Source organism: Rhincodon typus, chromosome 7, assembly GCF_021869965.1.
Source record: "Rhincodon typus isolate 14 chromosome 7, sRhiTyp1.1, whole genome shotgun sequence".
In the NCBI taxonomy this organism is placed as follows: domain Eukaryota; kingdom Metazoa; phylum Chordata; class Chondrichthyes; order Orectolobiformes; family Rhincodontidae; genus Rhincodon; species Rhincodon typus.
The window spans coordinates 37,160,793-37,182,219 of NC_063338.1; the positions used below are offsets into that span (position 1 = coordinate 37,160,793).

At 38.2% G+C, this 21,427-nt stretch overlaps 1 protein-coding gene across 2 annotated transcripts in view; it reads left to right on the top strand.

The window, feature by feature from the left end:
* Positions 1 to 21,427, top strand: part of nckap1 (NCK-associated protein 1) — a 185,594-nt gene that overhangs the window by 160,335 nt on the left and 3,832 nt on the right. The window contains exons 26-29 of one of the 2 annotated variants that reach the window (XM_020528083.2): positions 325 to 405; positions 1,839 to 1,932; positions 8,274 to 8,390; positions 12,380 to 12,489. In XM_020528083.2, the coding sequence (XP_020383672.1) occupies positions 325 to 405; positions 1,839 to 1,932; positions 8,274 to 8,390; positions 12,380 to 12,489 (402 nt within the window). Of the gene's footprint in view, positions 1 to 324; positions 406 to 1,838; positions 1,933 to 8,273; positions 8,391 to 12,379; positions 12,490 to 21,427 lie in introns of those variants that run through there. The other variant, XM_048599365.1, reaches the window with a different exon arrangement.

Sequence of the window (21,427 nt, forward strand, 5' to 3'; positions counted from 1 at the left end):
CTCCTTTCCAGTACTGTTAAATCCTGGAGCTCTAATATAGAACATAGAACATTACAGCGCAGTACAGGCCCTTCGGCCCTCGATGTTGCGCTGACCTGTGAAACCAATCTGAAGCCCATCTAACCTAAACTATTCCGTTATCATCCATATGTTTATCCAATGACCATTTAAATGCCCTTAAAGTGGGCGCGTCTACTATTTTTGCAGGCAGGGCATTCCACGCCCTTACTACTCTCTGAGTAAAGATATCTGCCAGAAAAACAGTTAATACGGAAGTGGTCCTTTTACTTGAAATCGAGTAAGTTGAGTATTTTTCTTCCTTAGGTCCTGTCGTGCCACATTCCTTTCCTTGTGAGTTCAGTTGAAGACTTCAAGGACCACATTCCGAGGGAAACTGATATGAAGGTAAATTAAGCAAAACACTGCTGATGCTAGAACTCTGAAACAAACATAGAGAAAGCTGGAGAAATTCTACAGGTCTGACAGCATCTGTGGAGAGAGAAACAGAGTTAACATTTTGAGTATGGGGTGACATTTCAGAGCTGGAGAAATTCTGAAGAGTCATACCAGGCCAAAATGTTAACTGTTTCACACTCCACAGATGCTGCCAAGCCTGCAGTTTCTCCAGATATGAAAGGAATAGTTTGTAACCTTATGTTTAATGACTGAAATGCTTATGCATGCATAACCTGTTTGGGGTCAATTGTTTTTGTTTTTTAGGACTGTAGTCTGTAGAAAACCAATTATTATATTTGACGCATTTAATTTCTGTAAGATTTTAAGCCACTTAATATGCTACATTTATCAACATAATTCTTGCAAATGGTATGCACCTCCTGTCTGTAAATGGTATGTCCTCTTATCATGATTCTTGAATGATGCTTTTTCATTTTGATGTTTTTAATTGAATCCCTATTTGTAAATAATTACAATGGGGCAAAGCTGTTAAATGTAAGAAATTAGCAAATGTTGTCGGGTGTTAGGGAGTAACTAAGCGAATAAGCAACTGAACTTCAATAATACTGGTCCCACTACTAATTAAATCATTCTTGAATGATTCAACTGTACTTGCCAAGCACTATCTGGTTAACTAAATAAATATACCTTGAACATATCCAATTGGGCAATGGCAATGGTTAGGGTTGTCAACTTACTGTGCATGTATTCCTGAAGCTGTCATCACATGACCTCTCACGCTACTCAACATACATCCTTGCGGTGCATAGCCTTCCCAGCCTAACAGGAAAGAGAGCAGATTAGTCCTTAATTGTTTGTTTCTTGAAAAATCAGATAGGCTTTGTACCACGTCTGATCATTTTTATCAGCAAAGTTGCAAAGAATATTGTTTAATAACTTTCTTTCATTGCCTGTATAATTTGTATCCTGTGTTACCTATGTAACTATACAGTGGAGATTAATCTTTGATTCCTGATTACTCCAGTCCATCCTGGAGAATTGGCAACCATAACTTCAGTGCAAGCATCTCAATCACATATAATTGTATTAAATAATTGCAACAAAATAGATACAGCCAAACATAGCAACAGTAAGAACCTACAAAATAAGTAGATTGATTCTCAAATTTCCTACTACCACCTTTGCACCATATCCAACCATTTTACTGAAGCCACAATTGAGACTCCTATCAACAATTAAATGGGGATTTAGCTTGAATAGGTTATGATTAAATATTTTTATTGTTATGTGTTGGATTGGATTAGATTAGATATGTATATTTTGTTTTTAAAGAGATTAAAGATATATATTTTGTTTAAATAGCTTCCTTCCTAAGATATTTGGATTGTTTGACTGTAAAAGTGGTTTCTTAAAATACACAGGTTGCAATGAATGTGTATGAGCTATCTTCAGCATCTGGTTTACCATGTGAAATTGACCCAGCATTGGTGGTAGCTCTGTCATCACAGAAGTCAGGTATGTGCTACAGGGCAAATCAATGCATCTTCCAAGAGGAGACTTTTCATGATTTCATTTAGGAGATCTACTTAATTTTTGGTGGTGGTGGTGGGTGGGTGGCGGGGGGGTGGTGTGGATTCTAGTGCAGATTTAAAATGTTAGATAGGACATTTCGTACAATCCCTACAGTATGGAAGCAGGCTGGTCAGCCGTTCTATTCCACACTGACCCTCCAAAAGAACTTTCCACCCAGATTCACCACCCCAACCCGACCCCACCCCACCCCCAACCCTATTCCAGAAACCTTGCATTTTCCATGCTAATCCACCTAGTCTGCACATCACTGCACGCTGTGGACAATTTAACATGGCCGATTTACTTAACCTGCATATCTTTGGACTGTGGGATCCACAGGAAACCCACGCAGACACTGGGAGAATGTGCAAACTCCACACAGACAGTTGCCCAAGGGTGGAATTGAACCTGATCATAATTCTATTGGTTTTAAAATAGTTATGGAAAGGGATAGAACTGATCAAAAAGTTAAAGTTCTAAATTGGATTCGGGCAAGTTTTGACAGTATTAAGCAGAACCATTCAAAAGTTGACTGGAGGAGACTATTTGCAGGTAAAGGGGCGGTTGGGAAGTGGGAGGCCTTTAAAAATGAGATAATGAGAGTTCAGCAACAGTATGTACCTGCTAGTGTGAAGGGCAAGGCTAGTAGGTGTAGGGAATGCTGGATGACCAGAAAAATTGAAGCTCTTGTCAAGAAAAAGGAGGAGGCATATATCAGGTATAGACAACTGGGATTGAGTGAATCCTTGGAATCGGGAAATCAGGAGGGCAAAAAGGGGACATGAGATAGCTTTGACAAATAGAATTAAGGAGATTCAATGAGTGCAATAAGGGCAGAAGATTAACTAAGGCCCCTTAAAAATCAAAGTAGCCATCAATGTGTAGAACCATAGGAGATGGGTGAGATACTAAATGAATATTTCATGTCAGTATTTACTGTGGAGAAGGACATGGAGGCTAGGGTACTTGGAGAAATAAATAGTGATATCTTGGTATAGAAGAGGATGTGCTGGAGGTTTTAAAACATATAAAGGTAGATAAATCTCTGGGTCCTGATCAGTTGTTTCCCAGAACTTTGTGGGAAGCTAGGAAAAAGATTGCTGGGGTTCTTGGTGAGATATTTGTAACATCAATAGCCACGGGTGAGGTTCTGGAAGACTGGAGGTTGGCTAATGTGGTGCCATTATTTAAGAAAGGCTGTAAGGAAAAGCCAGGGAACTATAGACCAGTGAGCCTTGCGTCGTTGGTGGGTAAGTTGTTGGAGGAGATTCTGAGGGACAGAATTTACATGCATTTGGAAAGACAAGGACTAATTAGGGATAGTCACCATGGCTTTGTGTTTTGGCAATTGTGTCTCACTAACTTGATTGAGTTTTTTGAAGAAGTGACAAAGTACATTAAAGGCAGAGCAGCAGACGTTGTCTATATGGACTTCAGCAAAGCATTTATTGAGGTTCCGTGTGAGTAAACATTGAGCAAGTTGAGCCTATACCTATTGGACTTTGGAAGAACAACAGGTGATCGAATTGAAACAAGTGAAATCCTGAGAGGATGTCACAGGCTGCAGAAAAAAATCTCCCCTTGTGAGGAAATATAGAAGTTTAAGGTTGGGGTCTCCTATTGAAGGTTGAGATGAAAATTTCTTTACCTGAGCCATCGATTTGTGGACTCCTCTTCCCAGGAGTGCAGTGTGGCTTGGTCATTGAATATATTCAAGACTGAGTTAGATAAATTTAGATTTGACTAGAGTTATGTAGGGTAGACAGGAACGTGGAGTTGACACTACAGTTAGATCAGCCACAATCTTATTGTGTGTTGGAACAGGTTTGATGGGCCAAGTGGGCTTCTCTTCCTCCTACTTCTTGGCAGTAACCTACTCAGTAGTATACTAATACCAACTTAAAAGTAAATTATTTGATGCCAGTATCACCAAAACTTAGATTTGAGTTTCTGGCTTTGGAGATATAGTATTAACTATAGGATTTTTAAAGCTTTATTGTTTAATAGAAAATGTTTGGTTGGCATGAAAATACATTTCCTAAAATTAAGTGTACCTAAATCTTTTTCCAAAACTATTTCCAAGTGTCTCATAGTCGGTGTCATTAACACATTTCTTTTAATTCTGCTTTAATTTGGTGTTGACTGCAAGGCTAAATGTCAAATAAAGGAGAGCAAATAGTTGATAAAGGAAGATTGTGTGTTGCATGTGCAAGGATCTGAACAAATACTTCTGGAACTAACCTAAGTAGAAACTGTATGGAAATGGGACAAATTTCACAGAAAATTGTGCTTTTTAGCCACATATGAAGGAGAAAGAGATAAACAGTATTTGCATCTGCTAGGACCATTCATTCTTGCACACATAGTGTTAGTTATAATCAATTTGCTTTAGTTTTTTAATATGAAAACACATTGGAAAATTATTTGTAAATTGAACACAAGTAACTAAGGAATTGGTTTCAATCAATGTTATCTATATGGGTTAATAGTACATTAGTTTGCAAAGCTACGTACACGTGAGAAGCAAAAACACCGCATTTCATAATAACATTTCCTTTTGTAGACTGGTGAGTCATTGCGTTGAGCCAATCATTTTCTGTTCAGCTTTATTTCTACAAAATAAGCTGCAAGCAAATAAGTATCTTCATTAGTGATTTTTTTTCAAATTTGTTTCTGTAATACAAATTTGCCTTCTCGGCTTATTGTGTTCATGTTCAGTGTCTACAGTGACAATTCTGCTAGTTCCACTCCCCAACTTCCTCGCCAAAACCTTGCAATTTATTCTCCTTTCAGGTGTTTATCTAAATCCATTTTGAAAGCTACTACTGAGTCTGTAACCACCACCCTTTCAGCCAATGCTTGCCAGATCCTAACTGCTTGCTTTGTTTCTTAAAAGAAAATTTTACTGTTCATGTTGACTCTTTGCCAATCACTTCACATCAGCATCTTCTGATTCCCAACCTTCCTGCCAACAGAATAATTTATATGTACTCTGCGTAACCTCTCATGGTTTTGAACACCTCTAACATGTCTCCCCTTATTGTTCTGTTCTCGAGAGAGACAAAGCAGAGCTTCTGCAATCTATGTAGTTGAAATTCCTCGCCCCTGGAACCATTCTCTTCAATTCTCGCTATATTCACTCTAAAGCATTGACGTACTTCATTTACACTGGCGCCCGGAATTGGTTGCAACTGCCGCCTGCTCTACTCTTCGTAACAATTATGACCAATCATCAACCTTATTTCCACTTCCTCACTACCTCCCCATATCCTTCAATTTCCTGAGACATTAAAAATCAGTCTTTCTTAGTTTGAATATGTTCATTAAGAAATATCCACAATCCTCTTTGGAAGATAATTCCAAGACTCGTAACCTTTAGAGTGAAGAAATTTCTCTCTCTCAGACTTGAGACTGTACCCCAATTTCCAGCTTTCCCTCCACTTCCCTCTCCAAGCCGAAGCTAGCTGGCACATTCCAGTAAATCAGTTTCGTTCAATCTTTTCCTGTCAAGTGGCATCAGTGGAAAATTGATTCAAGGTGAATTTTGTGTACATTGAAACCGCAAGTAGAATGACCGGTTTCCATCACAACTTTCGAGACAAAATGTGTATGAATGTGTGTCACATTTTCTTTGTTTCTTAGAATTTACTCAAATGTATATTGTATATTTTAAAAAGTGAACTAAAATCTATAGAAGTGCAGCATTAGCTGGTACAGTGGAAAGTGGTACATCCCATAAGATGTAGGAGCAGAATTAGGCCATTCAGCCCAACAAGTCTGCAATCATTTGATGATGGCTGATGTATTTCTCAATCCCATTCCCCTGCCTTCTCCCCATACCTTGATCCCCTTACTAATCAAGAGCCTATCTAATTATGTCTTACATACACTCAATGACTTGGGAATCACAGCCCTCTGAGGTAATGAGTTCCACAGATTAACCATCATCTGGCTGAAGAAATTCCTCCTTATCTCAGTGGTAAAGGCTCATCCCTTCACTCTGAGGCTGTGCCCTCGGATTCTACTCTCTTCTACTGGTGGAAACATCATCTCCACGTCCAATCTATCCAGGTCTCTCAGGATTCTGTAAGCTTCAATCAGATTCCCCATAATCTCCATTCTAAATTCCATTGAGTTCTAAACTCCATTGAGTCCTCAACTGCTTCTCATGACTAGCCCTTCATCCCCAGGATCATTCTTGTAAACCTCCTCTGAACCACCTCCAAGGCCAGCATGTCTCTCCTTAGATACAGGCCCCAAAAGTGCTCTCAATATTCTAAATGCGGTCTGACCAGAGCCTTTGAGATAGCAAGAACTACAGATGCTGGAGTCAGAGTCAATACAGCGTGCAGCTGAAGGAATACAGCAGCTCACACCATCAGAGGACCAGGAAAGTCGGCATTTCGGGTTTGCACCTGTCTTCGTGACTGGGGAGGGGGAAGGGAGCTCAGAAATAAATGGGAGGGGTTGGTCTGGGGGAAGGTAAGTGTGATGGTGATAGGTGGATATAGGTAGGGGGGAGTGAAGTTTGGTTTTTGGCAAGGGTGGGGTGGATAGGTGAGAAAGAGGATGGACAGCTTGTGTCAAGTCAAGGAGGCAGGGATGAGAGGAAGCATTGCACGTGGGATGAGGTTGGGGAGATTTCGAAATTGAAAGAGTCTTATACAATCTTAGCAGTACATCTCTGCTGTAGTATTCTAGCCCTCTTGAAATGAATACTCATGTTGCATTTGCCTTCCAAATGCCAACTGAACCTTAGAGAATCCAGAACTAGGGCTCCCAAGTCCCGGTGTGTTTCAGGTTTCTGAGGCCTTTCCCTGTTTGGAAAATAATCTGTCTCTCTTCTTCCTACCAAAGTACATAACCTCACACTTCCCCACATTTTATTTCATCTGCCACTTCTTTGCCCACACTCCTAGCCTCCGAATCGTTCTGCAGCCTCCTCGCTTCCCCAATACTACCTGCCACTCCATCTATCTTTGTATCATCTGCAAACTTGTTATTTTATTTTAAATCTTGTTTAAGTCAGCCCAGGCTATTGAGATTAAAAGTTTTCCTTTTCTGTTTTTCTGCCCAAAACTTGACACAAACACGGCTGTCTATGCTCACAAAATGAAGAGAGAGAGAACTGGAGTACTAAACAAAGTATTCTGAAAGAGTTGAATTCTGTATGAGGTTGTTCGTCTAATAGGTGTTGTGAAATCACAAATCCATTTACAAGCACAGATAAAATTCTTGCTTTTATTTTTATTTAGGGAGTATAGGAGTTTACTGTGCAACTGTTCTGGAAGTTGTTGCTCTATAACTGTATGCTGCGTAGAGAAATATTCATTCAATTCTGATGCTCTTCACCTTGATTAGTACTCTGGTTTCTGTCTTTTAGACAAGCTGGAAATTTTATCTGGGTATCAGTGTGCCTATAAATATTTACTTATGACCTTTGCAAGTTAGACTTAATTAAATTTTAAACAAACCTGTAACTTCCCGTTACCAGGACAGTGGGTGCATTTAATAAATAAGCAGTGGAGAAATTTTCCATTTGTAGGTCTGTAATTATTGACCTTTCCATAGCTGTCCCTGCAAAAAGGCTCAATAGTAGTGCAAAATTCAAAGTAGTAAAATAATGTACCTTTGCAAACACAATTTACCAGTTGAATTCTATTCTTTAGGGACTAGTTTCCCAAATATTTACCTCTTAAAATTTGGAGAAGAAGTTGTAATTCTTAATGGATCTCAAGTCATATGTAAAGAAACATACAGGCTGTACTTAGCTTGCTAAAGTATCTCTGTCTTTCACAAATTTTACACCAATACTTGCACATTAGTCTTAGTTTTCCTTCATTTTTCCTTCTATTTCCAGGACTTTTTTCAACAATGTTCTGTTATATCACTCTAGTCAGCTGGGCTGTGTTGACTACGTACTCTTCACCTGAACATTAGAGCAATGTCTTATATTCACATGTTGTGTTTGCTACAAAATGCACATGTATAATAATAATAATGTTGGAAGTACTTAAGTGAGTTTGGCAGCGTCTGTGAAGAGCGGTGCAAGTAATGTCTGAGGTTGATGACCTTTCATCAGAACTAATAGATATTGCAGCACAAAACTTACTAGCATTGATGCATTTGAGTAGTGCTCATGTGGTGTAAATAGCTTGGCAGGTTTATTTGGCATTTTTATTGGAACGGTTTTGTAAAGAATGAGTACGTGTGAATTTAAGTAATTGTTTTGTGCTTGTTACAAATTCTTGCTTTAATTAATACTTTCTTTCAATTCTTTACAGAGAACATTAGTCCAGAGGAGGAATATAAAATTGCCTGCCTCCTCATGGTATTTGTTGCTGTGTCGCTTCCAACTCTAGCCAGTAATGTTATGTCTCAGTACAGTCCTGCTATTGAAGGTAAATACTGATCCTCCAAAATGGTGTATTGAGGGCAAAGTGATGAATGCAAAAATTGTGGTTTTATTTGCTTTCTTTATAATGTTGTGTATCTGCTGTTATCATGTTATTCATATATTAGAAATGGATTTGGTGTTCAAAGTATTATAAAGATGAACCCCTTAAGTTTAGATTTATAAAAGCTTGAAGAACAGTGGATGCTGTAAATCAGAAATGAAAACAGAAGTTGCTGGAAAAGCTCTGCAGGTTTGGCAGCATCTGTGAAGAGAAATAAGAGTTAACATTTCGGGTTCAGTGACCTTTCCTTAGAACCCTGTTCTGAGGAAGGGTCACCGGACCCAAAATGTTAATTCTGATTTCTCTTTGCAGATGTTTCCAGACCTGCTGACTTTAGATTCATGTTGCTTTATACAACCTTGAGGTCAGATTTTCAACACTTCACGGTTGAAGGCAAGCAGAGGAAACAGCTGAACGTAGACCCTTATCAAAGACTGAAACTCTCCGATAAAAACCAAAAGAACTGTAGATGCTGTAAATCAGGAACAAAAAAGAAGTTGCTGGAAAAGCTCAGCAGGTCTGGCAGCATCTGTGAAGAGAAAATCGGAGTCAACGTTTTGGGTCTGATGACCCTTCCTCAGAACTGAGGAACGTTCTGAGGAAGGGTGACCGGACCTGAAACGTTGGCTCTGATTTTCTCTTCACAGACACTGAAACTCTCCAGCTTGGAACCAGACATCAACTCGTTCTTCCCATTAACTTTTTTTTTTCATTGTCAAGCAAAAGCAGGTTAAGTAGCTGGTCCACAAGATATTTTTGTCTCACCTAAGTTGTCCATGCACAAATATTTGCAATCAGTGTCTCATTATTTTGGGTATTATCAAACTGATGAAAGGGAATTGTTCAAAATGGTGGAGATGGTTTGTAGGTTACCCTCTAAGATACTTGGAAGATTTAGATTGGAAAGTTTGCGCATTCAGACCTTGTGTGTATGAGTGAGAGAATATTTTTTAAAAAGTTGCTGACATCACCCCCTGCTCATGGTTCAACTTGGTACTTCACCGAAAGTAAGCATCTCTGACTCTGATTCTACTCTTATTCTGGACAATGGCTACCATCTTCATGTGGGCTTGTGGGCAATCCTCAAGAGTATCCATACACACCGAAAGTTGTAGCACTTGGTCAAAAATTGAGTACGAGGATAACAAGTGCAAAGCATCGGTGTGTAGAAATGTAGGTTAAAATTAAGTGAAAGTTAATTGTCTGCGTTGGATACCATATAGTTTTAATTCACAGTAAGATTACTATAAATTCATTTTGTTTTGTCATTCATGCTGTAAGTGTATGAATAAAAGAAATGTACAAATGTTTCCTACCAAAAATTTTAAAATGTCATGTGTTTAGTGTTTCTTCTTGCCTTCCCATAACTTATTAAAGGCTCTATTTTATTATGCTCCAAGCTTTATTACTATACTGAACTTACTGTGCTGGGCTTTCCAAAGTGCAAATCTCCAGACAAATCTTCAGTTTTATCAATATACAAACTAGTCAGCGCCTACTAGGATAGTCAACTAGTATCTTAGAAAGATCTGAAGTGAATAGAACTGTCCTTCTCAACCTATATAATTGGGCTTTTACCAACTTGATAAATTGAGTGCCAGGTGAGCCTTGTATATATGTCAGAAGGAAAACAGAACTAGTGTTAAATATTTTGGGTTAATTTCTTCTGGCACTGTTGATATTTTCTTTTGCGTTCATTTCTTCCAATGCTTTCCTGCTGCCATTACATTAAGAAGGTAACTTATTCAGTTCATAAAATTGTACATTGTTTTATCTCACCACATATGACACAGAATTGTGCAGGTAAGTGACAATAGACAACCTTTATAACGTCAGTATGTCTTACCATAGAATCAGGTCATATCCAGGTGTGGAAGTAGTTGGGCTGTTTACTTGGAACAGTATCAGTATCTCACTAGCATCTGTGGAGAGAAACCAGGTTAACATTTCGAGCTCAATATGACTTTCCTTCAGAACTCTGTTTCTCCACAGACACTGCCAGACCTGATGAGTTTCAGCAGCACTTTCTCTTTTTTTATATACGATTTCCAGCATCTGCAATACTTTGCTTTTATTATCAATTTCTCATTGCAGCCCAAGTTGAAGAACATGTTCATATTATTCACACTAGTTCTAAATGGGTGTTAGAGCAGCTATTAAGGGGATGACTCATGGAGGGAAAATTTCTCTCAATTCATGATTGACTCCAATTTATGCTGTTTTATGACACCAACAAACTATCCATACGTTCTCAGAAAGCATAGTTAAGGCACAGCTTCAGTATGTTAAAAATATCATGTTCCGTTCATGTTATTGAAGGCATTTGCCCTTCTCTTCCCAAGGAGGATTTGCTAACTGTCCTAAACAGTTGAGGATATCATGAGTAGTGGGGGAGTCAGTAAAGCAAGTGTGAAAAATTGTCTATATCCTTTGCTGCATAAGTATGTTTCATTTCATGCTGATTTTTGCAGACACTCACTTGGACATCAAATGGTTTATAAGATAATACTTATACCCTAACAGTTTTATTTTAGTGCATACACAAAGAAACATGGTTTGGAGGTAGGACATAAGAACAGGAGGAGGTTATTAAGCCTATTGAACCTATTTCTCTGTTCAAATCCCCTTGTGATGAAGCCAACATAGCATGTGCCTTCCTTTTGATTGTTTCACCTGCATGATAGCTTTTAATGGTCCATGAACAAGGATGCTTATGTGCCTTTACAGACTAACATGTCCCAACCTCTCGCCATTTAAGAAACGTTCTGTCTTCGATTTTTATACCAAAGCGTATAACTTCACACTTGTTCATGTTATGGTCCATCTGTCACGTTCTTGCTCATTCACTTAGCCTATCCAAGTCCTCTTGAGGTCTCCTTGCATCCTGCTTGCAGCATACATTCCTGCGTGTCACCAGCAAATTTGGAAATATTACAACTGGTACCTACATCTAAATCGTTTACTGAGATTGTGAACAGTTGTGATCCTTCCACTCATCTTTGCTGTGTTTGAGGCTCAGTATTTAGGTCTTGAGCTAGTATGATAAAGATGTGCCATTCATGTGAGCAGAAGGCAGTAGATCTGCCCAAAACTGGGTATCAGTGCAGAATAGCCTAATATTTTCAGTGGGATAAATTTCAGAACAGTAAAGGATAACATACAATTAAATGAGCGAGGCCTTCCTCAAGAAATGGAGTTTCTTTATATACCACATGAAAGTCTGTAATCCAGTGCAGTAGTTATTACACTGTGCCTTTATGTAGTATGCTTCCAAAAGTTGATCATTTAGTAGAGGGCGGTGATGTTGGTTTTATTTGCTGTGCATAAGAAAGCATTGTTCTTCTACTTTTTGCATATGGTTGACTGACTTATTTAAACCTATATAGAGCAAAATCCTGAAAAGATGAATAGTGACATGTAAAGATCCTGAGTGATGGGAAGCGGGACCATCTTGTGCTGTACAGCTGCTCTTCCAGAAAAACAAAAAATTAATTTGTTAAAAATCCTATAACTATTGCAAGTGGTGCAGAATGCATGATATACCATTAAAATTATCATTTTAAGAAACTGGAAATGGGAGAATTAAGACTGGGAAGAAAATCAGAGTCATCTGAAAAAGAGAAAGGTCAATGCTTCCAGTGTGATCCCACTGTATTTCAACTTTCCAGAATGTGTTTTTTCATCTACTTGGAGGATGAAGTGTCATTTATCTGGTATGGTTAACAGGGTTTTGAAATCCAACTAAACTAGTAAAAGAATTTTTGAGCATTTTCTATTGCTGTTCTTGTGATCAATCTATTACCTTGTCATCTCAAATTTAGGACAACTAAAAAGATTAACAGGAGCGGATGCTATGTACTTCACAGAAGGAATTCACTTAACCTGTTATGCTCATTGTTATTTTAAAAGAAATTTTCTTTTTAATTATGCAGGACATTGCAACAATATTCATTGTTTGGCCAAAGCTATAAACCAAATTGCTGCTGCCTTGTTTACCATTCATAAAGGAAGCATTGAAGACCGTCTTAAAGAATTCCTTGCTGTAAGTGGAACTCCAATTGTTATTTGTTTTAAGTCTAGATGACCGCTTCAATTCAATACTATGTAACAATTCAAAGCTGAAAGGAAAGTAACAAGACTAGGTATATCAAAATGTACAGCGAAGTTCCATTACCCACTTTCAGGTTATTATCATCATCTTGGTTCCTGTCTGGCATAAATCAAACTTGCTGCCAAAGAAAGGTTAAATTTCATTTTCTGTCTGTACTGTATCTTCATTCCAGTGCTTCAACTATTGCTCTATTGGTAAGAAATCAAAATGTAAGGGAGATGCTCTCTTGTTATTATCCGGTTTTCTCTACTGGAACAGTGGTGACATTTTTAGAAGCCTATACGTTTAATGTTTTATTTGGCAACAACTTCCTTAACCCTTTGATCGCCCCAGTTAATATTTTTTGGTATACGCATATCAAAAGGTGCACAATAGTAGTGGAGAAGTAATAAACTAATGACTTGCCTCTATATAGTTTCTTATTTTCAAAGTTTATCACATAGGAGTTATAGTTTGGTTTGGTAATGATACTGTTACCTTAGAAGGTTACCAGTCCAAGAGACATTTTATGACTAGAGCATATAGTCCAAAGTGATAGTTCAGTTCAGTACAGTACTGAACTGCAGTTCTGTGCTATGTATCAGATCCAGTCAGCTGAGGCCTGCTGTTAAGGTGGATGTAATGGATCACAACTAACTTCAGGTTCCCCTAACAACAATTATTCTCAACTAGCACAAGCATTCCACATTAATTATCAAGTGAAATACCTAAAGCACACCCTTTCCACATTAATTATCAAGTGAAACACCTAATTTGTTGTTTGTGAAATCTTAGTGTGCAGTACGACTGCAGCTTTTACATAATAATAATAATAACCCTTCAAAAATAACTTAAAAACAGAAATTCCTGGAGAAATTCAACGAGTCTGGCAGCATCTGTGTAGAGAAAACAGAGTTAACGTTTCGAGTCCAATGACTCTTGGAGTTCTGAGGAAGGGTTCCTGGACTCGAAACATTAACTCTGTTTTCTTTCCATAGATGCTGCCAGACCTGCTGAATTTCTGTAGCAATTTCTGTCTCTGTTTGCTTCAGCTATCTATCATCCACAGTTCTGTTTTATTTTACTTCAAAAATAATTCATTGGCACTTGTAAAAATGTGAAAGGTTATGACATGAGTATAAATCTTTTTGTTTCCTTTAACCCTTCATTAAGTAATCCCTAACTTGCAAATTGAAAGTGTGACAGTTTTAAGTCAAAAAGCTCCAATTCATTGAGTTTTCTTATAAACCCGGGGTCCTATAATGTATGTTGATCTTACGCTAAGGTTTTAAAAAATTGCTTTTATTGTGGGTGTGCTTGACTGTAGTCCAGGAAGTGTAAGGTGCTGCCTTTTGAAGGAATGCCGACTGTCCATCTGCAGATGGGAGATTAGCATCAGTGGAGACATGGGAGATACTGCAATTCATAGATTTATTTATGAACTTGAAGATTAATTATTGGAAATTCTCATTTCATTTTTTTTTCTTTTGCTGCCCACTTGTTGCATTTTTAGAATGTCCCTTTTTGTATGACAACCAGAGATGCTGATTTATGCTGTTATTGCATTTACTGATTTTCTTTTCCTCTTATTGAAAAATACAGTTGAACGAAAAAGGCTGCATTCAGCACACTTTTAAGTAAGGAGAAAATTTACATAAATGAATTAGTGATTAGGTGGCCCAGCTTCTTCTTGGATGCTTCACCGGAGTTGTTGGCTGGAACGATGTCAGCAGTGACTCCTGGCTCATGGGCATGTGGAATGGTGCCGGGGCGAAACTTTTGGCTGCAGTAAACCTGGAGCATGAGCTGTAACTGCAGTGGTGTCAGTGCCCAGAGCGGGGGGTCTCCTGGCTATGCTGGGCCAGGAGCTGAGACCTTGCAGAAGTCCTGGAGCTGTGTTTGGGACCCTGGCCAAGGCCCTGGCCCTGGCCAAACTCTATTTAAGTACTTTCTTTTAATTCTTTTGTACCTCGAAATGGTGCCGGATTGTGACGACAGAACACTTTTCACTGTGTCTCCCTAGATACACGTGACATTAAATTTTTCATTCATTCATTTGAGTTTGCAAATTCTACAAATTGGGCAAGAAAAATAAAGAAATCACTGGCTATTAATATACTTGCACTATAAAATTATTGAATAACTTTCACATGTATCATACTGTAGAGATAACCAGTAAAGCTATACATTTTTTTTATGTCCAAAGCTGCATTTTAACGTTAGGTCAGGTGGTAGGGTCTTGGGAAGATTTGCAATCTGAGTGCAGTTCTTTTGATGGTTGTCTAGCTCATAATGTTGCCACACTATTTTCCTAACCCCATCTCCCAGAAGTCAGTTTGCAAGTTTGAGTTCCACTTGCATATTAGGTGTGTTTGAAATAGTTTCCCAAAGTAATATGCTTTTTGTAACATCACAACTGACTCCCATCTTCTCTGAAACAGTACATTTGAAATCAAGAAAGCTCAATAGTTGAGAGTGGCAGCAGTCTAAATCCTCCTTAAACATACTGCTAGATTACATGTTAAGGCCTTCTATCACGTTTGCTAAAAACTACTATTGCAAATAGGTTACACTATTAGCTCAGTTCAATAACAGTTGATTGAAGTAGCTAGGTGGGACATCCTTCTATGTGTTTGGGAGTTTCATGTACATTTGCTTACACTTGCTTTGAATTGGAAATTTTAAAAAATTGTATTCCTAAAATATTTCTTAGAATTATACATTATTATTTTGCTAAACATTATTTTGTTATTACTATTTTAACTTTATCTATTGTCTTGCTGACACAGACTAAGGCCCTGAGATATCCTGTGACAAACCAGAGAGTGATTGTCATGCTGAAATAATTTCTGTAAGAAAAATGATAATGAGCATGAAGATTGCCCTTCATAGTAAATGTTACATGAGGTATAAGTAGGATGCATAGAGGGGAAACTGAAGGATATTTAATGTGGTCCACTTGAGATCTTAGTAACTTGTGATTTTGCTGTTAGAGAGTTGAGAGCTTTTCCTCTCCTGTCATGGAGTGGATCAAGTCATTGTAAACACAAAATTGCTTCGCTAAGAAATGTTATGCTTGAATAAGGATTATGTTTAAATCAGGATTTCCATAAACTGCTGATAAAAATAGCCATTTTGCAAATATTTGAAAACTGTTAGTGCAGCCAATTTAACCATTCATTAAAAAACCACAAGGTAATGTTTTAAAATTTATGTACAGTGAATTCATTCAGTAATACAGTCTAAACAACACTTTTCAACCTAAGTGATTAGATTCTAAATTGTGCTACTGTCTCTTCGTAAAATTTAGCAGTTCTTTGACTATATGTAGTGTGGTATTAAAAACCTGGTTAATAGTAGCATTTTATGCTTGGACCAAGATTTATTTTTAAATGTTATGGTTGGATCAGTTTGTGTGTAATGGAGTGACTGTGAAGTAGTTTGGTATTTTGGAATTCTGTGTTGGATCAGTTATGTGTTTATCTAGAGTCAATGTATCCTTCTATTCTCCTTTTCTACATTCTGTTGCCATTTACTTCTTCATGTTTCTACTCTTATTAGTAGGTGGGATAAATATAAAGTTTAAATTGGCTAACTACCTCAAATTTATGTTTTTTTTTAATAGTACAGAAATTGCTTTCGTTGGTGCTTTCGCGGTGTTCACACCAATTGTATAGCTCCAAAGCCTGTGGGAAAATGTAAAAGAATTCTTGCACTATTAAAATATCTCAATGTAGTTTCTTTAATAAGTGCCAACAGCGTATCCATCTTGTTCAGCATGCCCAGTAAGAGAAATATGTTCAGAATTTTTTTTCCAACTTGATCTTCTAATTTGCTAAAACTTGCACTTTACTCCAATTCAGTTTCCTCAGAAACCTTTGTAGGGAGACTTTTATTTGGCTGGTGCATTGTTCTCCAGCTCTGTTTCTATCATAGACGTAAGGAGCCAATGCAGACTTTTGTCAGTGTTGTTCAATACCCTCATTCCTTATTTTGTACATTGGTCACCCCTACGGGTGTTAAGCAGTCTATAAGTGTTTTCCAATGTTTCATATTTGCATTCAAACTTTGCAAACCATATCATATTACAAGGGACTAATCACTTTTTTTAAAACTTTGTTTGTTTTGAACCTTGCACATACCGACTTTAATGAATTAAAATATTGAAGGTTGCTATTAGCACATTGTTGGCCATCATCTTGACTGATCTTTAAACTGCAGGTTTTCCATCACCCAGACATTAATGATAATCCTGCTAACTCAGCTTTGTTTTGCTGCATTATTTGCCTATTCAGGCGCTTCTGAAAGTAATATGTTGGTTCTAATTCATTTAGGAATACACTGAGTTATGATATGAATGCAAGCATTTTACTTTTTTGCCCCTTCAGTTTTCCAGTCCCATTGATTATTGGCTAGCCATTGTTTCATCAGAACAAGAGGGGATAGTGCAAAAATACTGATGGTTTGGGACCATTTTAATGAATGATGTTGCGTACCTTTAATTAGTGATGACCTTCAATAAATAGGAGGGATGAGCATGTTTTCATTAATTAATTATTTCTTACTGCCTGTCAAATCTGCTACTTAATGATCATTGCACTGGCATTGCTTTCATTTTCAACAAGGTTATTCTCCTGTAGGATGTCATTATTTTTTCCTTCAACACTTTGTTTTAATAGAAGCTGTACCTGAATAGTCTAGTACCAAGCAAAGTTTTGGTCCTGGTGTTTCTTCAATGTATTCACTAACTTCTGCTTTTGTCTATTGGTAAAATGCCCTAATGAATGAATGAATGAATTGAATGTAAAAGAGGATTCTGTTGATACTCCTTCATGGCTGTGCAAAATATGGTTATTCTTTCATAAGATTTGCATGTACTCATTCCATTATGTTTTGCAACTTGATGTTTGTTTTTCAGTGATGGGCACTAGACTTTGCCTCAAATATTTCACTTTCCAACCACTTTCTTTCTGATCCCAGTATATCTACCTAACAACTCTGCATCCATGCTTTCTACAGCAACAATTTAGACTTGCCTTATACTTTTTTTATTAAGGCAACTAAACAGAAAATCATTGCAAGCAAAACTAATTGCAGCTGTTTCATCACCAGTATGCCAATTGTGAACACAACAACAATTTGTAGCTGAATTTTACATTTAATATGTTGGAAATATTGAATTAGGTAGTACTGGTCACCGATGTTGTGTTAGAAAGGTGATGTTATGTCATTTAAACTTCATCTTTTGCATCCATAGTGCTTCATTTAGTTTGAAATCAATAGATGATCGCCAAAAGATTGTTTTCATTTAGTTGTGCACAAGATGTGGCCATTACTGCTTAGGCCAGCATTTATTTCCCATCTCTATTTGCCCTTGGACAAAGGTGGCGAGCTGTTATCTTGAACTGCTACATTCTGTCTCATGCAGGTGCACCAACAGTATATTAGGAAGGGAGGTCCAGGATTTTGACCCAGAGACAATGAAGGAATGACAATATGGTTCCAAACCTGGATTCTGAGTTATTGTGGCTTGGAGGTGGTGGTGGTATTCCCATGCATCTGATACCCTTGTCGTGGTTGATAGAAGCTAGAGGATTTGGAAGGGGCTGCTTGAGGAACCCTCGTGGCATCTGTGTGAATCAACTATTGTGTATTGGTGGTGGAGGGTGTAAAGGTTCAAAATGTTGGGTACAGTGCTGCTTTGTTCTGAATGGTATCGGGTTTTTGAACTGCTTATGGAGCTGCACATGTCCAGGTGATGGAAAGGTATCAGCTAAGACTTGTCCAAGTGCTCAGTCTCTCTGATAGCTTCCCATCATCTCTATAAAAATGACAATATACGAACAGTCTTATAGTTATCTAGTTTCTCCCTTCCTCCCTTTTTAAATAATGCTGTGACAATTATAACTTTCCATGCAAAGGCACAAATCCCAAATCTAGTGGTCTGGAAACCTATGACTAATGCATTTACAACTTCCACATTAATTTCTTAATTCCATGTGGGTAGAAGCCATTAACCCCTAGAATTTAAGAGTTTGAATGCTGTAGTTATTGCTGCCATTTTTACTTGGGCATTAAACCTTCTATGTTCCTCCAGTTTGAAAACAGATAAGATATTCACTTATCAAGTCTACCATTTCCTTAATGTTTATTATAATTGCACCTGCTCTAATGGGCTCTAATTGTCCCTTTTATTGTGATTTTTTTTTTCTCTTAACATTCTGAAAAATTGTTTTAGTTTTGATGTCCCTTTGAATTTTTTCCCCTTTTGCACCAATTAGTTTCTTTGCTTGTTTTTATAGCTATTTTAGTCTGCTGGCTCTTCAGTTCTGTTTGCGAGAGCCTGTTCCTTAAACTTGTCTTTTACTCATTTCTTGGTCATTGTTTAAATTCTACAAGTGGAGACTTTGGCTTTTTGTGATATGTACTTTTTTTATTTTTATGAATGTTTCCTTTTGAATATATTCCACAGTTTATAGGTTTAATCAGTAATAGTTTCTCACAGTTTACTGTGATTAAATCATTTCTCAACTCTTTGTTTGCCATTCTTAAATTTAAAAGCTTGTCACTCCTCTCTCTCAATCCTAATATCAGATTCATTATAATGCTTAGTTTTTGTCAGTATGGGTTATTCTCATTGACCATAGTCTATTAAGTGTAGGAGCAGAAGTAGGTCCATTGAGTCCACTCTACCATTCAATGAGATCGTGGCTAATTAATGATCCTCAACTCTACTTCCCTGCCTTATCATAACTCTTAATTCCCTTAATGATTAGAAATCTGTCTATCTCAGCCTTGCATATACTTGACAATTCAGCCTCCACAGCCCTCTGCGGTAAATAATTCCACAGATTGACCACCTTTGGTGAAAAATATCCTCCTCATCTTGTTTTGAATGGGTGACTCTTTACTCTGAGATTATGCCTTCTGGCTGTAGACTTCCCCATAAGGGGAGGCAATGGCTTAGTGGTATTATCGCTGGACAGTTAATCCAGAGACCCAGATAACATTCTGGGGAGCCGGGTTCGTATCCCACCATGGCAGATGGTGGAATTTGGTTTCAATAAAAATATCTGGAATTAAGAATCTAACGATGACCGTGAATCCATTGTCAATTGTTGGGAAAAACCATCTGGTTCACTGATGTCCTTTAGGGAAGAAACTGCCATCCTCACCTGGTCTGGCCTACGTGTGACTCCAGACCCACAGCAATGTGGTTGATGCTTAGCTGCTGTCTGGGCAATTAGGGATGGGCTATAAATGCTGCCTAGCTAGCGACACCCTCATCCTGTTAATGAATAAAGAAAAAAAAACTCTCCACATCTACCCTGCCAGGCCCCCTCAGAATCATCTATGTTTTAAAAATCAGTGGATTGAATTGTGGGCAGAACCTGTCATGTACAGAAGCATGCAGGATGTGCAGAGGACTGGAGCATGTGGTGTATGCGCAAACTGATAGTGGTGATGTTGATTGTGGGATGGGTGAGGATGGTGGAGAGTAAAAGCAACAGTAGGTAAAGAGAACTGTACAGTAATATTAACCTGGCTAGAGCGATTGTTTCTGCAAGAGTTGGGGCTGGCAAGAGCAGGATGGGAATAGCACTGGAGGTTTGAAAAGAATTGGGTACAACTTACATGGAAAGAATGGAATGTGTTACGACAGGGAATGGCCGAACCATACTGTGGATTAAACTAAAACACAAGCCCCAATCTGTTATGACGGGAGTAGGGTTTCCCCACTAATAATTACCCCCGAAACACCCAGAGAAGCTCCTCTTTCCCCTCGTAATGTATTAAAAGTGTGGTTAAAGATAGAAGATACCTGATCTCCACTTTACGAGTAATGAAAAACAATTTATTTATTTAACCCAATAATGAACAAGTCAACAAAATTACTAAACGGACAATTGTCCCCTAGACTACTAACTACTCCCTAACTGGTCTAAATTCTACTGGAATGCTCTTTAACTAAAGACAAGTCCCATTAATATAAACCCAATTAATGAGAAGCAATAAATTACAACCTAATCTCTCCAACTTCGCACAGAGTGTCTTATGGAATATTCTGTCGTCTCTGGTCTTTTTACAAACGCCTTTCTTTTAATTCTGCTTTCAGGGATGCTTTATCTCTCTAATTTCTTCAATAAGGACTTTGAGCTAAAATACCATGGTACTTTTGATTAATTAGATGGGCTTTCTCTGAGAGCTGAATGGTACTAACTCTGGCAGGTGGCAGTTGTCTCTCTCTCTCCGATGGCAGTTGGCTCTCTCTGATTTTCCAAATGCCCTTGTCGTATGTGTTGCACAACATCAAAATGGGGATAACATGGGGAGGTGATGGCCTGATGGTATTATCGCTAGACGATTAATCCAGAGACCCAGATAACATTCTGGGGACCCAGGTTTGAATCCTGCCATGGCAGATGGTGGAATTTGAATTCAATAAATATCTGGAATTAAGAGTCTAATGATGATCGTGAATCCATTGTCGAATGTTGGAAAAACCCATCGGGTTCACTGATGTCCTTAAGGGAAGGAAACTGCCATTCTTACCTGGTCTGGCCTACATGTGACTCCAGACCGACAGCAATGTGGTTGACTCTTAACTGCCTTCTGGGCAATTAGGGATGGGCAATAAATCTGCCTAGCCAGCGACACCCTCCATCCTGTGAATGAATAAAGGAAAAAAACAAGACTGATGTTTTCCAAGATAGCAAGAACTGCAGATGCTGGAGTCGGGGATAACACAGTGTTGAGCTGGAGAAACACGGCAGTCATGGCGGCATCAGAGGAGCAGGAAAGTTGCCATTTCGGGTCGGGACCCTTCTTCAGAAATCTGAAGAAGGGTCCCAACCCGAAATGTCAACTTTCCTGCTCCTCTGATGCTGCC